The sequence below is a fragment of the Cydia amplana genome, chromosome 13 (assembly GCF_948474715.1).
Source record: "Cydia amplana chromosome 13, ilCydAmpl1.1, whole genome shotgun sequence".
Lineage (NCBI taxonomy): Eukaryota > Metazoa > Arthropoda > Insecta > Lepidoptera > Tortricidae > Cydia > Cydia amplana.
In genome coordinates, this window is record NC_086081.1 from 3,362,262 (window position 1) to 3,379,883 (window position 17,622).

Consider the following 17,622-nt stretch of genomic DNA (forward strand, 5'->3'; position numbering starts at 1 on the left):
ACTTAACATTACCCATTACAGCCTGTCACATGTCACTCTCAAGTTAAGCATAAGTGACCAAAGTTAAATGTTTAAGGTAAAAGCACCATTTCCAGCCCTTTTAAAAGTTGACTGACGTGTGAAGTTCGTGTCAAGTTCTTGAGTTTATGTTTTAACAATTTGAGAAAGTTTTCATGGTATTTTGGTACGAGTTTGACTGTGGGGCCTAGCCAAGATGGCAATCTTTTGCAGAAAACGCAACACTCTTCCATATTAGTGCGATAGAGAGAGCGTGCGTTTCTTTACGAGTCCCGCTAAGAAATATTACAAACGTTATCACAGTTTATTTCCGTAAGAGGGTTTTGGACGACGATTATTCATCATCTTCCTCACCTTATCCCGGCTTTTTGCCACGGCTCATGGGAGCCTGGGGTCCGCTTAGTAACTAATCCTGGCGTAGGCATTAGTTTTACGAAAGCGTCCATTTTGAATTGAAGCACAGCTGCAGCGTTCGGTTAATTAAAGGTTCGCATTATCGAGGTTCTACTGTACTAACTTTTAGCAACACCTAAGACTAAAGTGTAGCCTGCGATGTTCCTAAAATTAGTTTAATGACGCATTGCTAAAAACTGCTTCTTTCCTTCAGCAACTTTAGACATCCTAAGTTTGTTCATTTCACTTAGTACCTGCCGTGTACAACTTTTTAAGTGTGTAGGTACCTACAATGTACTAAATGTGTTAAATTTTACAAGTTCCGTAATGACGAAAACGTAAGCAAATTGTAATTTCAGGCTTCCTGTTAAATAAACACTAATAATAATATTTAATATAACGAGGGTAGTTTCTCGCCTCCCCTGCCGACACCGGCGAGCTGCGGCCCGCAGTCTGCGCCGTCACCGTTAACGCAAGCTCCTGATGACACTCCTCGGTATGGAGTGAAACATGTCGAGCGTTTTCGACTTAAAATATGTCAGTGACCCGTTTTTAATGTATTTAATATGCCTGTGCCGCACGGAAGTATTGTTATTAAAATTTAGGGGTCCTCCTAATAAAGTACCGGCCTAGACAGGCGTGGCTCACTCCGCGATTTCATCGCGTCGCTACAAGTACCTACAAGTACATGCGGCCCACACCAATTTTGGTGTCTAGCCATAGTAGTTGCCGCGCACCGCTACGGAACGGACGCCTGCTCGCGCTTGCGCCACCTAGGTCATATCTGTCGTAATAGACGCGTTTTGTTAGAGTGAATCTTCTGTACCTAGTACTATATTATTTATTCTGTGGCCTGGAGTAGGTATGTGTCCCGGTAAGCGGCACTAATTACAATGTCAAGTAACCTACAAATATTTCAGTCATGTTTGTACCAAATTAACTACAACCACAAATGGCAAGTCGTCATTAGGAAATTAAAAACCTGACCTTGATAAGATATTACTCTCAATATATCTGACTCTATTTTTAGAATCGGGCTAAGATAATTCTGCACAGGCCGAGTAGCCAAGGGGTCATCCATTAATTACATCACACGTTTAGGGGGAGGGAGGGGGTCAAGAAAATGTGACATATTGTGACATGGGGGAGGGGGGAGACACAAACTTTGTGACGTCACTTTAACTTCATCAGTAGGTAACCGAAAATTTATTTAAATTATTTTATTCGCTGTACATTTAAATATACTTGGTCAACCAGATTTTGACAGTAGAAAAAAGCGGCAAATTTGAAAAATGTAGGCGCGAAGGGATATCGTTCCATAGAAAATTTGAATTTCGCGCCTTTTTTTACTGATAAGATTTGGTTGACAAACTATAACAAGTTTTTGAAACGATAATCGTTTTTATTCGTTTAATTTTCTTTTCTAAGCAGTTTTGGGTTATCATCTTCTTCCTCGCGTTGTCCCGGCATTTTGCCACGGCTCATGCCTGAGCCTGGGGTCCGCTTGGCAACTCATCCCAGTAATTGGCGTGGGCACAAGTTTTTACGAAAGCGACTGCCATCTGACCTTCCAACCCAGAGGGTAAAAAACTAGGCCCGTATTGGGATTAGTCCGGTTTCTTTTCTAAGCAGTTTTGGGTTATAAAATTACTAATATTTATATCGTCAAAAATATTTTGATAAAATATTAATAATACTTAGGTACTTACTTAATTCGATTTGGCGATTTCGTAGAAAAAATGTGACGTCACACTAGGGGGGGAGGGGTTTGCCAAATGTGACCAAGTGTGACAAGGAGTGGGGGAGGGGTCAAAAAAACCTAGAAATTCGTGTGACGTAACGTGGATGATCCCCAACATGCCATCCGCTTACGCTCCGTAGCGATCGAAACGCAACTGTCACTGTCGCACTAATATGAAAGAGTGATAGAGAGACACAAAGCGTTTCGGTGTCGAAGCGATAGCGATTGTAAGCTTGGCTATAGGCCGGCAGACTTTGCAATGTCAGAGTATAAAAATGTCACAATAAACATAAAATTACTATGCAAATATGAACGTATCATGACATTTACATACTTTATCGTGTCAAAGTTGGTGCAGACTTGCAGAGTTAGCTTAGACATATTCTACAGTGAAAATATTATTAAATCAAGATCATATTTGAAACTTTCGAATGTCGCTCTTGGTCTCGTGTTTAAACAGCCGCTTTTAACGAAATGAGCCTGTCATGCTGACATGTCTCATTTTACAGTGCTGGGCGCAATGGATATATATACGGGTAAAATACTAGGTAATTAAATACTTGATGGAGAAATTGGTGAAACCAGAGTTAGTGTTTGCAGTTACTAAAGCATGCAAAAAAAAACGCCACACACATTTACACTTTCTTAATCTCTAAAAGTTTACTTATAAAACGGATGATGGTTCTAAATTCCATAAAATTAGTTCTAAATTCGGTGGTACAGAAAACCACCGTGTCGCCGAAACAAAATATTTTTTAGCTTGTAAGATTTTTATTAGTTTGTAAGGTATGTATCTATAGGCCTTAGTTGCCTGATAATAAATGATATTTGATTTGATTTGATTTGATTAAATTCACGTCTCGATAAAAAGGCCATTTTGTTCGTATGATGAGAAATATTACTATTAATTTAGTAATAACAAATACTTTGTAACAAACAAATAGGCACAATCATCATAAAGATAAAGAAAGCTAATTTATCTCAGAAACCCAAGAAATTACTACATAATAAAGGTGAAATATGTTAGATTAAGGAAACTTGCATAAATGTATTCCGAGGGGCAATTTCTGACATTATTACTTACTTATTGTATTTACAGAAAAAGCGAGATAATAGGGACTTGTTTCCTCGCATAGCTTCGCAGGTATAGTTAATCTCGTTTTATTCTCATAGCAGCAATCTGCCTATCCACTTGAGTCAAGAGGAGGTATAAAACCTGAAAAAAAAAACAGTATTTAGGGGAAAAAAGTTTTGGCGCTCTGCACAAAAGTGATAGATGGTAGGATCCTAATAGATGTGGTATACGCGTGCGTCCGTGAGGGACACAACGTAGGCAATGCGACACTATGATTGGTCGAATTTATTTGTTGCCCACCATAATCCGTACTAATTTATGGTGGGGAATTGAAAAAAATGTGAGACTGCGACAAGGAAAAACAATAATATCGCTTTCGCTGCTACTCCTACTGAAAGATACATAAGACTATCCCGTTCGTTCGGTCATTCCCCCCACCCCTCATGCCTGATTCAGTTAAAATACTAGATTCATGACAAAAATTGTGACGGGAGATAGAGATATTGAGTGGAATAAAAAACCCACCTACGTTTTTACATTGTGCTTACGTCAATAATTCAGAAAATTTACTTCATGCCTATTTATTTACAAAATGGTTATAACTGAGACCAGCGGCGGTAGCATACCACGGTCGCATTTTTATCGCTTGTCACCATGCCTGTCACGTTCTAATAAGTATCTAAGTGCGAAAGTGACAGGCATAATAGTGACAGGCGATAAAAATGGAACCATGCTGCCAACTGGAAATAATAATTGTTTTATTTGTACATAGTTATAGGAATCTATGGAGCCAAGCATTGCCAATAAAATAAAACTGTTATTTTTTCCCTGTTATTTCACCAACTACAGCGTAATGGACGGGCAATTAAAATTGAGTGTTGGTTTTGTCAACCTGATTGATAGTAAAGCCGAAATACACTGGCGAATAAATGTGAATTTGGAATTTATTGCGAGGGAATAGGCTAACTAAAGTCTATTTTTTAATTCGGTAGACTAAAATGACATTTCATAGTATGAACATAAAATGTCATTTCATACTATGAAATGTCATTTTAGTCTACCGTAGTGCGCGGCGCGCTCTTTCTTTCTTCCGTGATTAGCTTAGTCATACCAAGCTGTCATGACGCATCACTATGACGGGTAAATTCAGACGCAATGTTCCGTCAAAAGAGGAATTTATTGAATTATTCAATCGTATGGAGGAAACTTGTAGGATTTTGTTCAGTCATGGTTAGAGGGATAATCTATCATAGGCAGTTAAATTAATATTGTTCTAGGATTCAATATTTCATTTTTCACGCGCTTTGGTTTCACCTATTATATTCGGCTTGGCTATTAGCTGTTCTATTTCGGCATTCTTTCGGATCCTCGAACTGCCATCGTCTCTTATGACGGGTCCCAGAATCTTCTTTAACACCTTACGTTCTTACGTCCTGTTGTTCATCCTAAATATCGTTGGGCGGACAGAGTGGAGGCAGATCTCCGTGAGCTCGGCGTCAGCGAAAGCTGGCGCGATACCGCTCTGGACCGAGCAAAGTGGCGTGCTCTTGTGTTGCAGGCCAAGACTCATTTTGGGTCATCGCGCCAGCCAAGTAATAAGTAAGTATTTTTCACGGCTATAATACTTAAAAATTATTGCACATGAACGTTATACAGTACAAATCTACTACCTATCTACTATTTATCTACTTTTTTATTGTAATAATCTCAAATTAAATTCTAATAATTTACCGTAATCGTCCCGTTGTAACCGTCCCGAAAAGTGAAAACTGAAATGAACTGATACCTAGTTAAATTAAAAGCCGCCAGTCAACTCACAAGCTTAAATTTTAAGCTAAGTCCACACAGTCAAACTCGCTGTGTACACAGTGTGTACCCAGCTTTAAGCTTTGTGGTCACCTCTGTAAACTAGGAGTCCGATTCAGATTTAGTAAATTGTTACAGGGTTGATTTTATTATGACACGACCTCAAAGATAGCTAACGCTGATTGGTACAAACAGCAACACTCTTACCTGTCCATCGGTGGACCTTATGTCTCTTGTAATAAGGTTTACGAACTGTTAGTTAATAGTGTCCCTATCCGCGCGCACAGGACAGGCGATCATCAAAGTCGTATCGAAACCATTTGAAACCCATAACAAATTATTAAATTAGAATCGGCCTATGCTGTAAACCCGCATGGTCATTATCATTAAGCTTAGGACAAACAGTACAAACACAAATTATGAAGTTAGCAAACTATGATTATACCTGGGCGGTCGGCGATATGAGGGTTCTAGTTTTTACTATCAGGGGTATTTGGCAAACTTTAGCCTAAAAAACTGCTACGGTTATGCAAAATATATCAAGTATGATATTTTACTGAGATTTAACAGCCAAATAAGGTTTGTTCGGGGTCGAAATTCTGGGACCGTGGGGGCCCAGTGCGAACTCCCTATACAAAGACATTCTAGCGTCTTGTAGTTACGTCTGCAGGGATGTTGCGGATGCAGATTTTTTGACATCCGCGGACGCGGATGCGGATGCGGATATTTAAAGGCTGACATCCGCGGATGCGGATGCGGATGTCAAGATTAGGTAGGTACTTAGAATACGTCAAATTATATAACATTCTTAGTATTTTTTTATTAAAAAAAAGGAACCGTTTAGTATTTGAGCAAGACTATAGGGGAGAAATATTTAATAAACAGTAACTTCGCCGACTTTCCTAGATCTAGACGATTTCGTTATAGGTAATGACGAAATTACCTAGCACTTACGCCGCCGCTAAGACGTTCCTGTACCGACTTGTTCGACATCCGCATCCGCATAAGCTCCGCATCGATTCTATGCGGATGCGGATGTTGAAAATAATGCGGAAGTTCCGCGGTTGCGGATGCGGGTGCGGATGTTCGCAACATCCCTGGTCTGGTGACCAGAAGGGCTGGCAGCTACTTCGGCCAGAGTCTAAATCTGGCCATCCAACGAGGTAACGCTGCCAGTCTTCTGGGCACCATAACAAATAACAGCGACCCGGGGAGCATTTCTTATTTATAAGTTTATTCATAAGGTATGTTAAGGTCACATTCGAATTGAGACCGCAGCGTTACAGTTGAGGTAGGGAGTGAACATTTTAATAGCAACAGCAGCAACGACATCTCGATTTAAAATTCGTTTTTTTTAGCATTAGAAAAAAGGTAATCTTGACGTGTCTTTTTATTTAAAAACGACTGGTTAGATCATTTTCCCAAAATCATAATTTACCTGTAGCATAATTTCTCCAGACGCATTAATTCCTAACATGATTTTTCCATTCGCATATTTTTCCATTAGACAATTTAGCCACTCACAAATATTTCTTACGGCGAATAAATTCTATAATCAAAAAATCGATTACCCCACCCCACTTTCTTTTCAAAGAACATTTATTTCACAACTTAGCTAGACGGAGCCCCTCTTCGCGGGGCTCCTATTTCTGGGCGGTTTGCCCTTCGGGCATCTGAAGCTACCTAACGAACCTAACCTACCTAACCTATTAATTTAGTGTGACGTCCATGAAAACATTACACTTTGGGGAAAAAAGTGTAGGTAGCTTCAGATGCCCGAAGGGCAAACCGCCCAGAAATAGGAGCACCGCGAAGCGGGGCTCCGTCTAGCTAAGTTGTAAACTAAATGTTTTTTTGAAAAGAAACAGTGCGGTGGGACCATGGTAATATTATCGCCTAAGAAATAAAAAGAATGCGAATAGAACGACTTGGAAAGTATTAATTATGAGAAAAATTTAACCTAAAATCTATTTTTTTATTCGATAGACTGAAATGACATTTCATAGTATGAACATCATCTGTCATTTCATACTATGAAATGTCATTTTAATCTACCGAATAAAAAAATAGACTTTAGGAATTAATACGTCTGGTGTAAATTAAGAATAGGAAAAAATGCGAATGGAAAAATCATGTTAGGAATTAACGCGTCTGGTGTAAATTAAGAATAGGAAAAAAATGCGAATAGAAATTATGCTACAGGTAAATTATGATTTTGGGAAAATGATCTAACCAGTCCTTCTGAAAAATAAGTCGCGGCAAATATGTAACAATTATGAATCATATGCGATAATTTACTTTCTTTTGCTTTCATAAGTACTGATTTTTAAAAAGCGTTGACATCGGCCGCGTCAACGCCGCGCCGTAGTAGAATAGCCGCAACAGTAGCGCTGCTACTAATGTCACCCGAATGTCACATTTAGGTGGTAAGGTTCGATGGGAGTGTTTATGTCATTTGAATATATTTTAATTACGTTTCATTCATTCATTCATTTCATTTATTTTTTACATTCAACATACTATACATACTACTATAGGTACTATATTTTAAAACCTCAAGACCGCAGGGACAACCAGTGACACAGAAAAACGGCTATATTCCTAAGTGTCTGAATATATTCCAATGTAGGCCAATGTTCATCCCAAATATGGTCCCGGGGGAAATCCCGCTAGATAAATAAACATGTAAATTATGTTGGATGAAAGAAATACTTCTACGGTATTTTCAGGTTATGATGTGTGACTCTTTTTGCCTGCAGGCTGCCTGACAATTGTATAATAAAGTTTCAAGATATACTTAAGGCAGCTGCAAGATATAGAAAGCAAACGAGCAGACGAATGGCCCAATAATATTATTATACCTACTGTTGTGCGAGTAGCGAAAAGTTTCCAAATAGTTGGAAAAGGTCTCAAAAATTTCACAGGAAACAAAGGAAACTTTCATTTTGGAAACGGAAAGTTTCGATTCTTATACAAAAATATGACAGATTTCCGAAATCTTTCGTAAACTTTCGACCGCACATCAATTCAGTTTCAGTACTGTAGTACTTAGTTGAGGGCTGGGGGCCGATTTTTGAATTTATATCGCTCGATTTCGTCACTCGAAAATCGGTGGAAAATGGCGAAATGCTGATTTTTGAAATACGAGCGATATAAATTGGGAATCTAGTGGTACTGACCACTCGTTTTCAAATCTATTAGTAGAATTTACATTCCTAGTAGTGGAGATATTACTGAACGAAATACACGAAATCGAGCTGTCGAAATTCAAAAATCGGCCCCCTGCGCTGAATGATGTTTTATGCTCAGTTAGAAAAAAAAAACTACTATAAGTACTCAGGTACGCAATCCTTAATTTAGGAAGTTAGTACAGTCAGCAGCAGAAAAAATTACCTTGACACGCTCTTATTCTCTTAACAATAAAGTCGCGTCAGGATCATTCTGAACACCTCGCCCGCTTAGCAACTTCTGCTGCTGATTATACATATTCTAACATAACCTCATCAACTGTCTACATTTTAGGGCTGTACATAGTTCCTGTCTTGGATGCGTAGGTACACACTACACAACACACTTCATCTTGCTGTACACCTCAGAGCAATCAAAACAGGTCACTAACTATTAAGTTTACATATGAATTATCCTATTTTAATTGCTCTCGAGTGTATATTTTAATCACCCAAGCCAGTTTAGGTGTTTAAATGTTCAGTAGGGATGCAAATTAGTCAACTATGTAGTTAGCGAACGCGGCGAATTCGTAATGTAATCAACGTACAGCGGCAGCGACGAAACACAGGAATTACTTTTTAAATTATTCAAAATAGTTTTATAAGTTTTTCGTTTGCAGTCGATATATTGTACATTTTAGAAGTTTTTGCATGGCCTAGACTAGATAATAGTGGGGTTTTACCGTTCACAATTTTTTTTGTAAAACAAACATTTTTGAATGCATGTTGTTTCTCTGATTGTATTTTTTTATTAGTCTTGAAATTTGAATAATCCCTCTTACAAGCCAGAATTTCTCCGTTGATATTGTAGGACAGGTAGGTAAAGTTGACGAAATATAAAGTGAGACGATCTTGTTGAAACTTGTTCGATCTTGTTCAAAATCGGCTCACTTTATATTTCGAGAACCTTACTTTAGGTCTGATTTAGACGGCGCGCGAACTCGCATGCGATTTTAGTTACATTGCGGACTGTTGGTTACGTCAAATTCAACCGATCGATCAAAACCCGCAATGTAATGAAATTCGTATGCGAGTTATCGCATCGTCTACATGAGCCCTTAAGGGCTCATTTAGACGGCGTGCGAACTCGTATACGATTTTTGTTACATTGCGGACCATTGAGGTTACATCAATTCAGCCGACCGGTCAAACGACGCAATGTAATCAAACTCGCATGCGAGTTCTCGCATCGTCTACATGAGCCCTTAAGAGAATTAATCTCTCTAACTTCTAAGGATAGTTGGTCCAACGTCAGGACACATGCTTCTTCTCTGTAGGCAGTTTAACATTTTATTCATATTTTATATAATTAACACTTACCAAGTAATAAACTCCAAACGGCATCACGACGACCGCCACAAGCAGATCGGCGACCGCCAGACTCACAATAAAATAGTTCGTGGCAGTTTGCAAACTACGCTCTCTTGACACACTTATTATCACTAACACATTCCCAAATAACGTCAAAAGCGGAAACACTAGTAACGACAACGCCCAGTAATTATAACTCACATCACTACACGTTCCATTTTCAAACGTACAGTTACTTTCGTTCAGCGTTCGATAAAAGAAGGTGTCGTTTAAATCTAGAACCATTCGTTCCGTTTCATTCACTAGTGTTGTGTTCTCGTCCGGCGGTCGCTCGATTTTTGGCGTATTCATTATTTATTACTTATTCAGTTCGCAGCGCGTACATTTCTGCTCGTCGATCTGTAAAAAAAAGTTAAAATAAACGTTTGATCTGCTTTGATTTATGTAAATCTGTATGTACGGATTAATTCAACGATTTCGCGCGGATTTACTCATGCTTCGTCTTCGTCGAAATTGGAATTTGGTCGATTGAGTTTAAAATTAATTTACCGTAAAATGAGTAGGGTTCGCGGGGAGAGTTGGGTTATGAATGGTGAGAGAAGGGATGAAAGGGGGGTGAGATGGGATTTTAAGGCTACTGCTACAAAAATAATGTATTCCAATTTAAAATGGAGCTATAGTAATACTCATAATAAAAAAAAAGCGGCCAAGTGCGAGTCGGACTCGCCCATGAAGGGTTCCGTATTTAGGGGATTTTGACGTATTAAAAAAAAACTACTTACTAGATTTCGTTCAAACCAATTTTCGGTGGAAGTTTGCATGGTAATGTACATTATATATTTTTTTTAGTTTTATCATTCTCTTATTTTAAAAGTTACAGGGGGGGGGGGGGGGGACACACATTTTACCACTTTGGAAGTGTCTCTCGCGCAAACTATTCAGTTTAGAAAAAAATGATATTAGAAACCTCAATATCATTTTTGAAGACCTATCCATAGATACCCCACACGTATGGGTTTGATGAAAAAAATTTTTTTGAGTTTCATTTCTAAGTATGGGGAACCCCCAAAATTTATTCTTTTTTTCTATGTTTGTATGAGAATCTTAATGCGGTTCACAGAATTCATCTACTTACCAAGTTTCAACAGTATAGTTCTTATAGTTTCGGAAAAAAGTGGCTGTGACATACGGACGGACAGACAGACGGACAGACAGACAGACAGACAGACAGACAGACAGACATGACGAATCTATAAGGGTTCCGTTTTTTGCCATTTGGCTACGGAACCCTAAAAAACGATCCAACAATCTTCCAAAATCACCTTTGTATGAAATCCTATCTCACCCCAATTACGAGGGACTACGGGGTGAGGTGGGATTTCCTGTTTATCGTCAAAGTTATTAAATGGAACTACCCAAAATAAAATAAATACTAAAATACAAACGTCCGGAACACTTATTATACCTATACACCATTCAAAATGTTATCGAGGTTTGAATGTCAGTTTTGCCCCTACTCACCCCATTTTAAGGTATATATATTTTTTAATCTATTTATTTCAAAAAAATACTTGTGTCTAGGTATACCAAAGTTGCGCCAAACTGTAGACAGTTTGTTGGTGAAACTGCTTTAGGGTGCTTTTAGGGTTTCGGTTCAATGGTCCAAATCATCATAAAAACATGTGTTGACATGATAAATAATGTAGAAAAATAAACTACGAAACAGTTAGGGCTGCTCATTTAGATGATGCGAGAACTCTCATGCGAGTTTCATTACATTGCGGGTTTTGATGGGTCGGTTGAATTGAACGTAACCAACAGTCCGGAATGTAATTAAAATCGCATACCAGTTAGCGCGCCGTCTAAATCACCCCGTGTCTAACCGTTAGAATTGCAATTTATAATAAGTAAACATAGGTAGCTATAGATACAAATATACTGTGTAGAGTTAGCTGGGTCCATATTTCACAAACCATTTAAAACTGGCAAGACAGCTAGCTACTAAAGGGTGCAGACAGCGCCGCACAACTTTCCCGAAACTAAACGCAACAGATTATCATAAATTTCACAAGTTTCGCGCGGCGTCTAATTTGAAAGGCGGTCGTAATTTTAAAAATAATCCTTGTTTATTAGTGATGTCGAGCGGTATTATGTAAAACAGTTGCTTAATGAAATTCCGAGGACAAAGTTAGGTGAACTTCATCTCTCGCCGCAGAACAGAGCCAGTATAATGACCTCATAAGACAAGGAAAGACAAAACACAAATAAAAAAGGTCTACAGCTACAAAAATAAACCAGTAAACCTCGCAAACCCCACGGCTCCGCCATTTTGTACAATTTCCAAAATATATTTATAATATTTATTTAATTTAGTTAACTACCATAACGCGTCTCATAAGCTTTTTAAGAGTCACACGAAGCTAGCCGTCGCCACTCAATCGAAGTTAAGCTTTTTCTATATAACAATTTATAATTTTATAGAAATGAAAAATATTTTTAGACATAGATATCATTTACATAAAACAATAAGTATCATGTAGGTAATAAATTGAAATAGATATCATATCATACTAAAGAGTTCACCAAGTCCAAGTCCACCGGTGGCCGAGGCGGGAATCGAACCCGCGTCTCCAGCTTACGCGGCTAACGTCCTTACCACTAGACCACCCGGCCGACGTAGACTTGGTCACTTTTCCTTTAGTGTATGATATCTATTTCAGTTTATAAATTAATATAATAGTAGTGTGACTACTTAAAAAAACACAAATCAAAATATTTCATAAAATAACTTGATTTGTTCCCTAGTTGTATCATGTAGCTAATTTAAGCATGTCATTTTAAAATTGCGGCGGGTTCGTATGACTTTTAAACTATTATTTTTATTCTCGCTATAAGTATAAAACGTACCTTACTAAAAGGGTTGCCATTTAGGTAGCAATTGATTTATTTTTTATTAAAGTTCGTCACTATGAATTAAAATCCCTTCACGTAATTTTCAGACTAAAATTTTATGCAAAAATTAAACCCCCAATTTTCGTGAATACAAGTAATTTCTAGAGAGGAATTGCCATAATTAAAGGGTCCAGGAGACCTTTGAGGGTCCTCGCGAAAGGGCAACCCTTTACGAGTACCCTTACCCTCAACTATTGGTACTGTAGCATTCATAAGACCGAATTAAGCCTTATACTTATTTTTTTGAATTAATTACATAATAATATTAATAACTCAATATGTACTAAGGATTTTCGTATGTATAGGTTTTTCAAACAGTTTTTTGTCCAGCGCTAAAGAAGTAAACAGTTATAAGTCCCGGGTTCGAATCCCGATAAGGGCATTTATTTGTGTGATGTGCACAGATATTTGTTCCTGATTCCTGAGTCTTGGTCGTCTTCTATGTATTTATGTATTTGTATATTATATATATCGTTGTCTGAGTGCCCACAACACAAGCCTTCTTGGGCTTACTGTGGGACTTAATCAATCTGTGTAAGAATGTCCTATAATATTTATTTATTTATTTATAAGTATTTTCTCCAACGGTAGCAACCAAAATATTACCTATTTTGGCTATTTTTGTTTATGTCGCAGACATAATTATAATTATGTGTAGATATTTCAAGTTTTATGGATATAAATTCGAAAAAGTGAAAAGTAAAATCTCCTCACTGTCTCCAAACATTTAAATGTATATAAAAACTCAAGATTAAATGTCTTACAAATTGTAAAAGCATAATATACAGATGTCAATACAATGAAAAAACTGAAATGAAATGAATGAATGCAATGTCTTATTCAAAACTCAGAATCTTGTTAGAAAGGCTCAAACGGAATAAGATTTGAGATAAGAACTGTCTTGCAAAAAAACTGACAGTTAAAGATACAGCGTCAAATAAAATGTCAGAAAGTATGATTCATCCCGGCGGGCACAAAATAACGTTAAGGTAGAGTCACACGGAGCGAGTGAGCGTGCGAGTGAGCTGGAGTAAAGGGGCCCACAGATTACCAGTTGATATCAGCCTGTCAGTTGTTTGGAACTGTCACCTTTTGCGTTTAACTGGCAATCTGATATCGTCCGGCGGACTTGTAATCTGTGGGCTCCTTAAGTAACAGAATGTTGAAGTGTATGGCCGAGTGTCTTGACTGCCTGCTAATAAAACATTGGGTTGATGTTTCTATCGGGACTAACGGGAGGGATAGTCCAAAGTCTAAAAATATAAGTATTTTTATGTTTTGTATTATAATTTATGATTATGAATTAACATAAAAAAATATTTTTATTTAAATAACCTTCATAACCATAACAATGCGGACTATGGTTATTTTGTTATGTTTTTCTACAAAATTTGTAAAAATGCAATCTTTTACAAAATGTGCTTTTTAGCGTTCCGCACCGCCCCTTACGTTCTAGGCCCCTTTTTCATGTTAGTTTTGCTCGCAAGAAATATGCGCAGCATACGTTTTTCAGACGAGTGCCCGATTATTGTAATAGGCATCTAAGTAATATTGATCCCTTTCACAAATCACTTAATGCACTTAAAATCCTTACAAGGGAAAAAATATTATAGCTGTAATTACCTACTCTCTGAGACTTTAAATTTACTGTTATCTATTTTTCGGTATTACGCAAATTCAGAATGCTATGTATATTTCTTTAATTATTACTATAATTCCGACTTTTTACTGTAAGTATTAATGAATCACTAATGCTTCATATTGTATGTATCCTACCTTAGGCTTATGCTTGTATCTATTGTATTCCAAATTCCAGTTACGTATATATTTTATGAACCTCCAGGTCTTTGTAGTAGATAAATTATGTGCGTATAATGCACTTCTACCTTATGTATCATGTATGACTGTATGTGTTCTGAATAAATGAAATAAAATAAATAAAATAAAAATAATATATTTTTTTAGTTATAATATGGACATCCTGTTAACACTGTAAGTGTGATTATATCACTGGCTTTATAGGAAATAATATATTTCCAAATTAATCCATAGTTACATTACCACAATGGCTTTAAATCACGAAAACTAATTTAGTTTTCAGCTAAATCAGATCCGAGCGGCCGCAACCGGTCCGCGGCGGTAAAAACCGGTTTACTTAGCGGATTTAACTGCTGAAAAGTTAGAATTAAACGTTCTGTCGGCCGCGTGTGTAATTAACTAATCTAGCTTTAGTTAATAGATCTGTTTTAAATATGATACTGATATGACATGATACTTACTGATCTGTGCGTTAAAAGTGAGGTTATTGGTTGAAGGAATGTTACTTTTGGCACTGAATGATCAGTATCATATCACTAACATAATCGTATTAGAATGCCCGATCACCAAATACAATGGACCTGCTGAGGATTTCATAGATATGACGAAGAATGCGAGTTAATAACTGCATAATAGGGTTTTTGTCAACCTCAGTCAGTTTCTTTCTTCGAACTGTCAAAACGATTTTGCTAGAGAGATTACTACGATACGCTACGGAGCGTAGCCAACGTGCTAATCGCTTACGCTCCATAGCGATCGAAACGCAACCGTCACTGTCGCACTAATATGGAACTTAGAAGAGTGATAGAGAGACACACCGTTTCGTTGTCGAAGCGACAGCGATTGTCAGCTTGGCTAGGCCGGCAGTTAAATACCTATATCGCCCGTATGAACGCTGCAGCCCTGCAGTCATTATCGGAATGTCACCTTAATGCCAAACGGTCATAGCGTAAGCCTTTCAAAGTCCAACGGAGACCGCCGACTTGTTAACTCCGTTGACAAACATTTCGAGATCAGTTTGATCTCGATAATCTCACTAAACGAGCTTTGGACAGAACTTTAGGCAGACTGCCGTATTCGAACTACAAGATATTCACAAGAGACGACACGTACTAGATCCATTCTAGATACGTTATAGTTTAGATTTAAACTAGTTCTCTTTTGCAGCGCAATTCGGGCAACCAATGTCACTTTTAAGATAGATCGTGTTAGATATCTATTAGATGTGAATTAGGTCTCTAAGTAATATCTTGTGGAAATCGTTCAAGAGTATCTCCAGAATTGCGGAAATGTCAAATTTGACAGGTTAGATCTTAAACATATCGTTATCGTATCTTGGCGATGTCTAAAAGATATTATGAAAACATATATACCTATGGTCCATCGCACTATATGCATGTGAGACATGGACGCTAAATAAGAGAGATCAAAAATATCTACAAGCATTTGAAATGTGGTGCTGGCGAAGGATGGAAGGAATAAAGTGGACGGAAAGAGTGACCAATGAAGCCGTCCTGAACAGAGTGAATGAAAAGAGAAGTTTAATGGACATTATTAAAAATAGAAGAGGAAAAATGATCGGCCACCTGCTACGACACGACCACTTCATCAGAAACATCATAGAAGGGAAAATAAATGGAAGGAGAAGGAGGGGAAGACCAAGAAAAAGTTATATGAGCCAAGTGAAGGAGCATGTAGGGGCCGTGTCGTACCAGGACGCTAAAGGGCTGGCTTCGGATCGACCAAGGTGGAGACAAATTCATCACGCTGCACCGACAAGAGCCCAGCTCTTAAATTGAATGAATGAATCTAATAGATGTCTATTACAAAATCAGAATCGGGCCCAGAGTCAGAAACTAAATGTAACTTGTTTACAGATGTAGTGCATAATTGTATTCCATCGTAATTTCTAGGAAACGTTTGTATTTGTCAGTACATTTGTACCGAGACTTACTGAAATAGCAAGTCACGTTTCAATGAAAAAAACGTTTAAGAAAAATAATTATGCACTACATATTTAGTGATGAGTATAATTGTTTGTCATTTTACGTTAAACTTTTTAATAATAAGTAAAAAAACTTAATACCTACACTTAAATTACAATTAAAATTTACATCTTAGATATTTTTTTATTAGCACGAGGTTAAACAACAACTTTGCACCCCCGTAAAACAAATAACTATTGACAGTAAATAAATCTAAATTATTACAAAAAAATATCACGAGATTTCCACAAAACCGGATTGCGATCACATTCCTTCAGAAAAACTCCCAGCGCTGGTAACCCTATCATAAATAGACCCCCTAAGTCGTTTTAATTAGAGATACCACGAATATTCATTCGGCAACTATTCGGTATTCGGCCTATTCGGCCACTTTGCCGAATATTCGGTATTGTGCCGAATGTTGCCTGCTGTTCGGCCGAATACCTCTTACACCTACCTAAAAAGATAAATGACACAATAAAAATAACCTCAGACCACTAAATTTAATGTTTAAAATGTTTTCTTGGAATGTTGTTAAATACGAAGACTATTTTATGAGCATTCGTTGGTTACTAATAATTTTTGTTTTATCATGGGTTCGATTTTATTGAGTTCTGAGTAACAAAAATTAAATCTTAGCAAACTTTGTGCTTTGTTGGCGAACAGTTTTAATAATAAATGTGACTCAAAATGTACAAATGTTATGCCGAATGCGCTTCGGCCGAGAGAGGGGCCGAATATTCGGTATCCGGCCAAAATCACTATTCGGGGCATCTCTAGTTTTAATTCTCTCCATCGATTATTTTATGGAGGAGATTCTGGAGATTTCCAGCAGATTTATGAGTTTCCGTTGTTGTGCAAGCTTTAAGATATATTTTAACAAGAAAAGGAGCTAAAAGGGGTGGAGAAAGGGGAAGGGATACCAATAAAATAAAAAATAAAATAAAATAAAAAGGAGGGCTAAAGGAATGTACAGGTTTTTAAAAGTTCGGCAACGCGCTTGTAACACCTCTGGAGTTGCAGGCGTCCATAGGCTACGGTGACTGCTTACCATCAGGCGGTCTGTATGCTTGTTTGCCATCGGTGTGGTATAAAAAAAGGGGGGCAGTAGCAACAGAGCAGTAACTTCATTTTGGAAAACGTGGGGTTTGAAATTTAGATTTTGCTAGTAGCGTAGCTCGTAGTTATTAGTTTCTCTGAAATCTAATACCTTTAAACGAGCAATTCTTGCATATTTATTTATTTATTTATTTATACAGGGTGACACCCAAGACGTAATACAAAATAAGTAATTCT

The 17,622-nt window shown here is 37.5% G+C and overlaps 1 protein-coding gene and 1 non-coding gene across 2 annotated transcripts in view; both read right to left on the bottom strand.

Annotated features, from left to right (window-relative positions):
- The window catches only part of LOC134653691 (dopamine D2-like receptor), a 54,428-nt gene extending 44,506 nt beyond the window's left edge, over nucleotides 1–9,922 (bottom strand). Inside the window, exon 1 of the mRNA XM_063509084.1 lies at nucleotides 9,581–9,922. Within this exon, the coding sequence (XP_063365154.1) occupies nucleotides 9,581–9,922 (342 nt within the window). The remainder of the gene's footprint in view (nucleotides 1–9,580) is intronic.
- Nucleotides 9,923–12,172: 2,250 nt separating this feature from the next.
- Nucleotides 12,173–12,244, bottom strand: Trnat-cgu (transfer RNA threonine (anticodon CGU)). The gene has a single exon. It is a non-coding gene; the product is annotated as a tRNA-Thr (tRNA).
- Nucleotides 12,245–17,622: the final 5,378 nt, after the last annotated feature.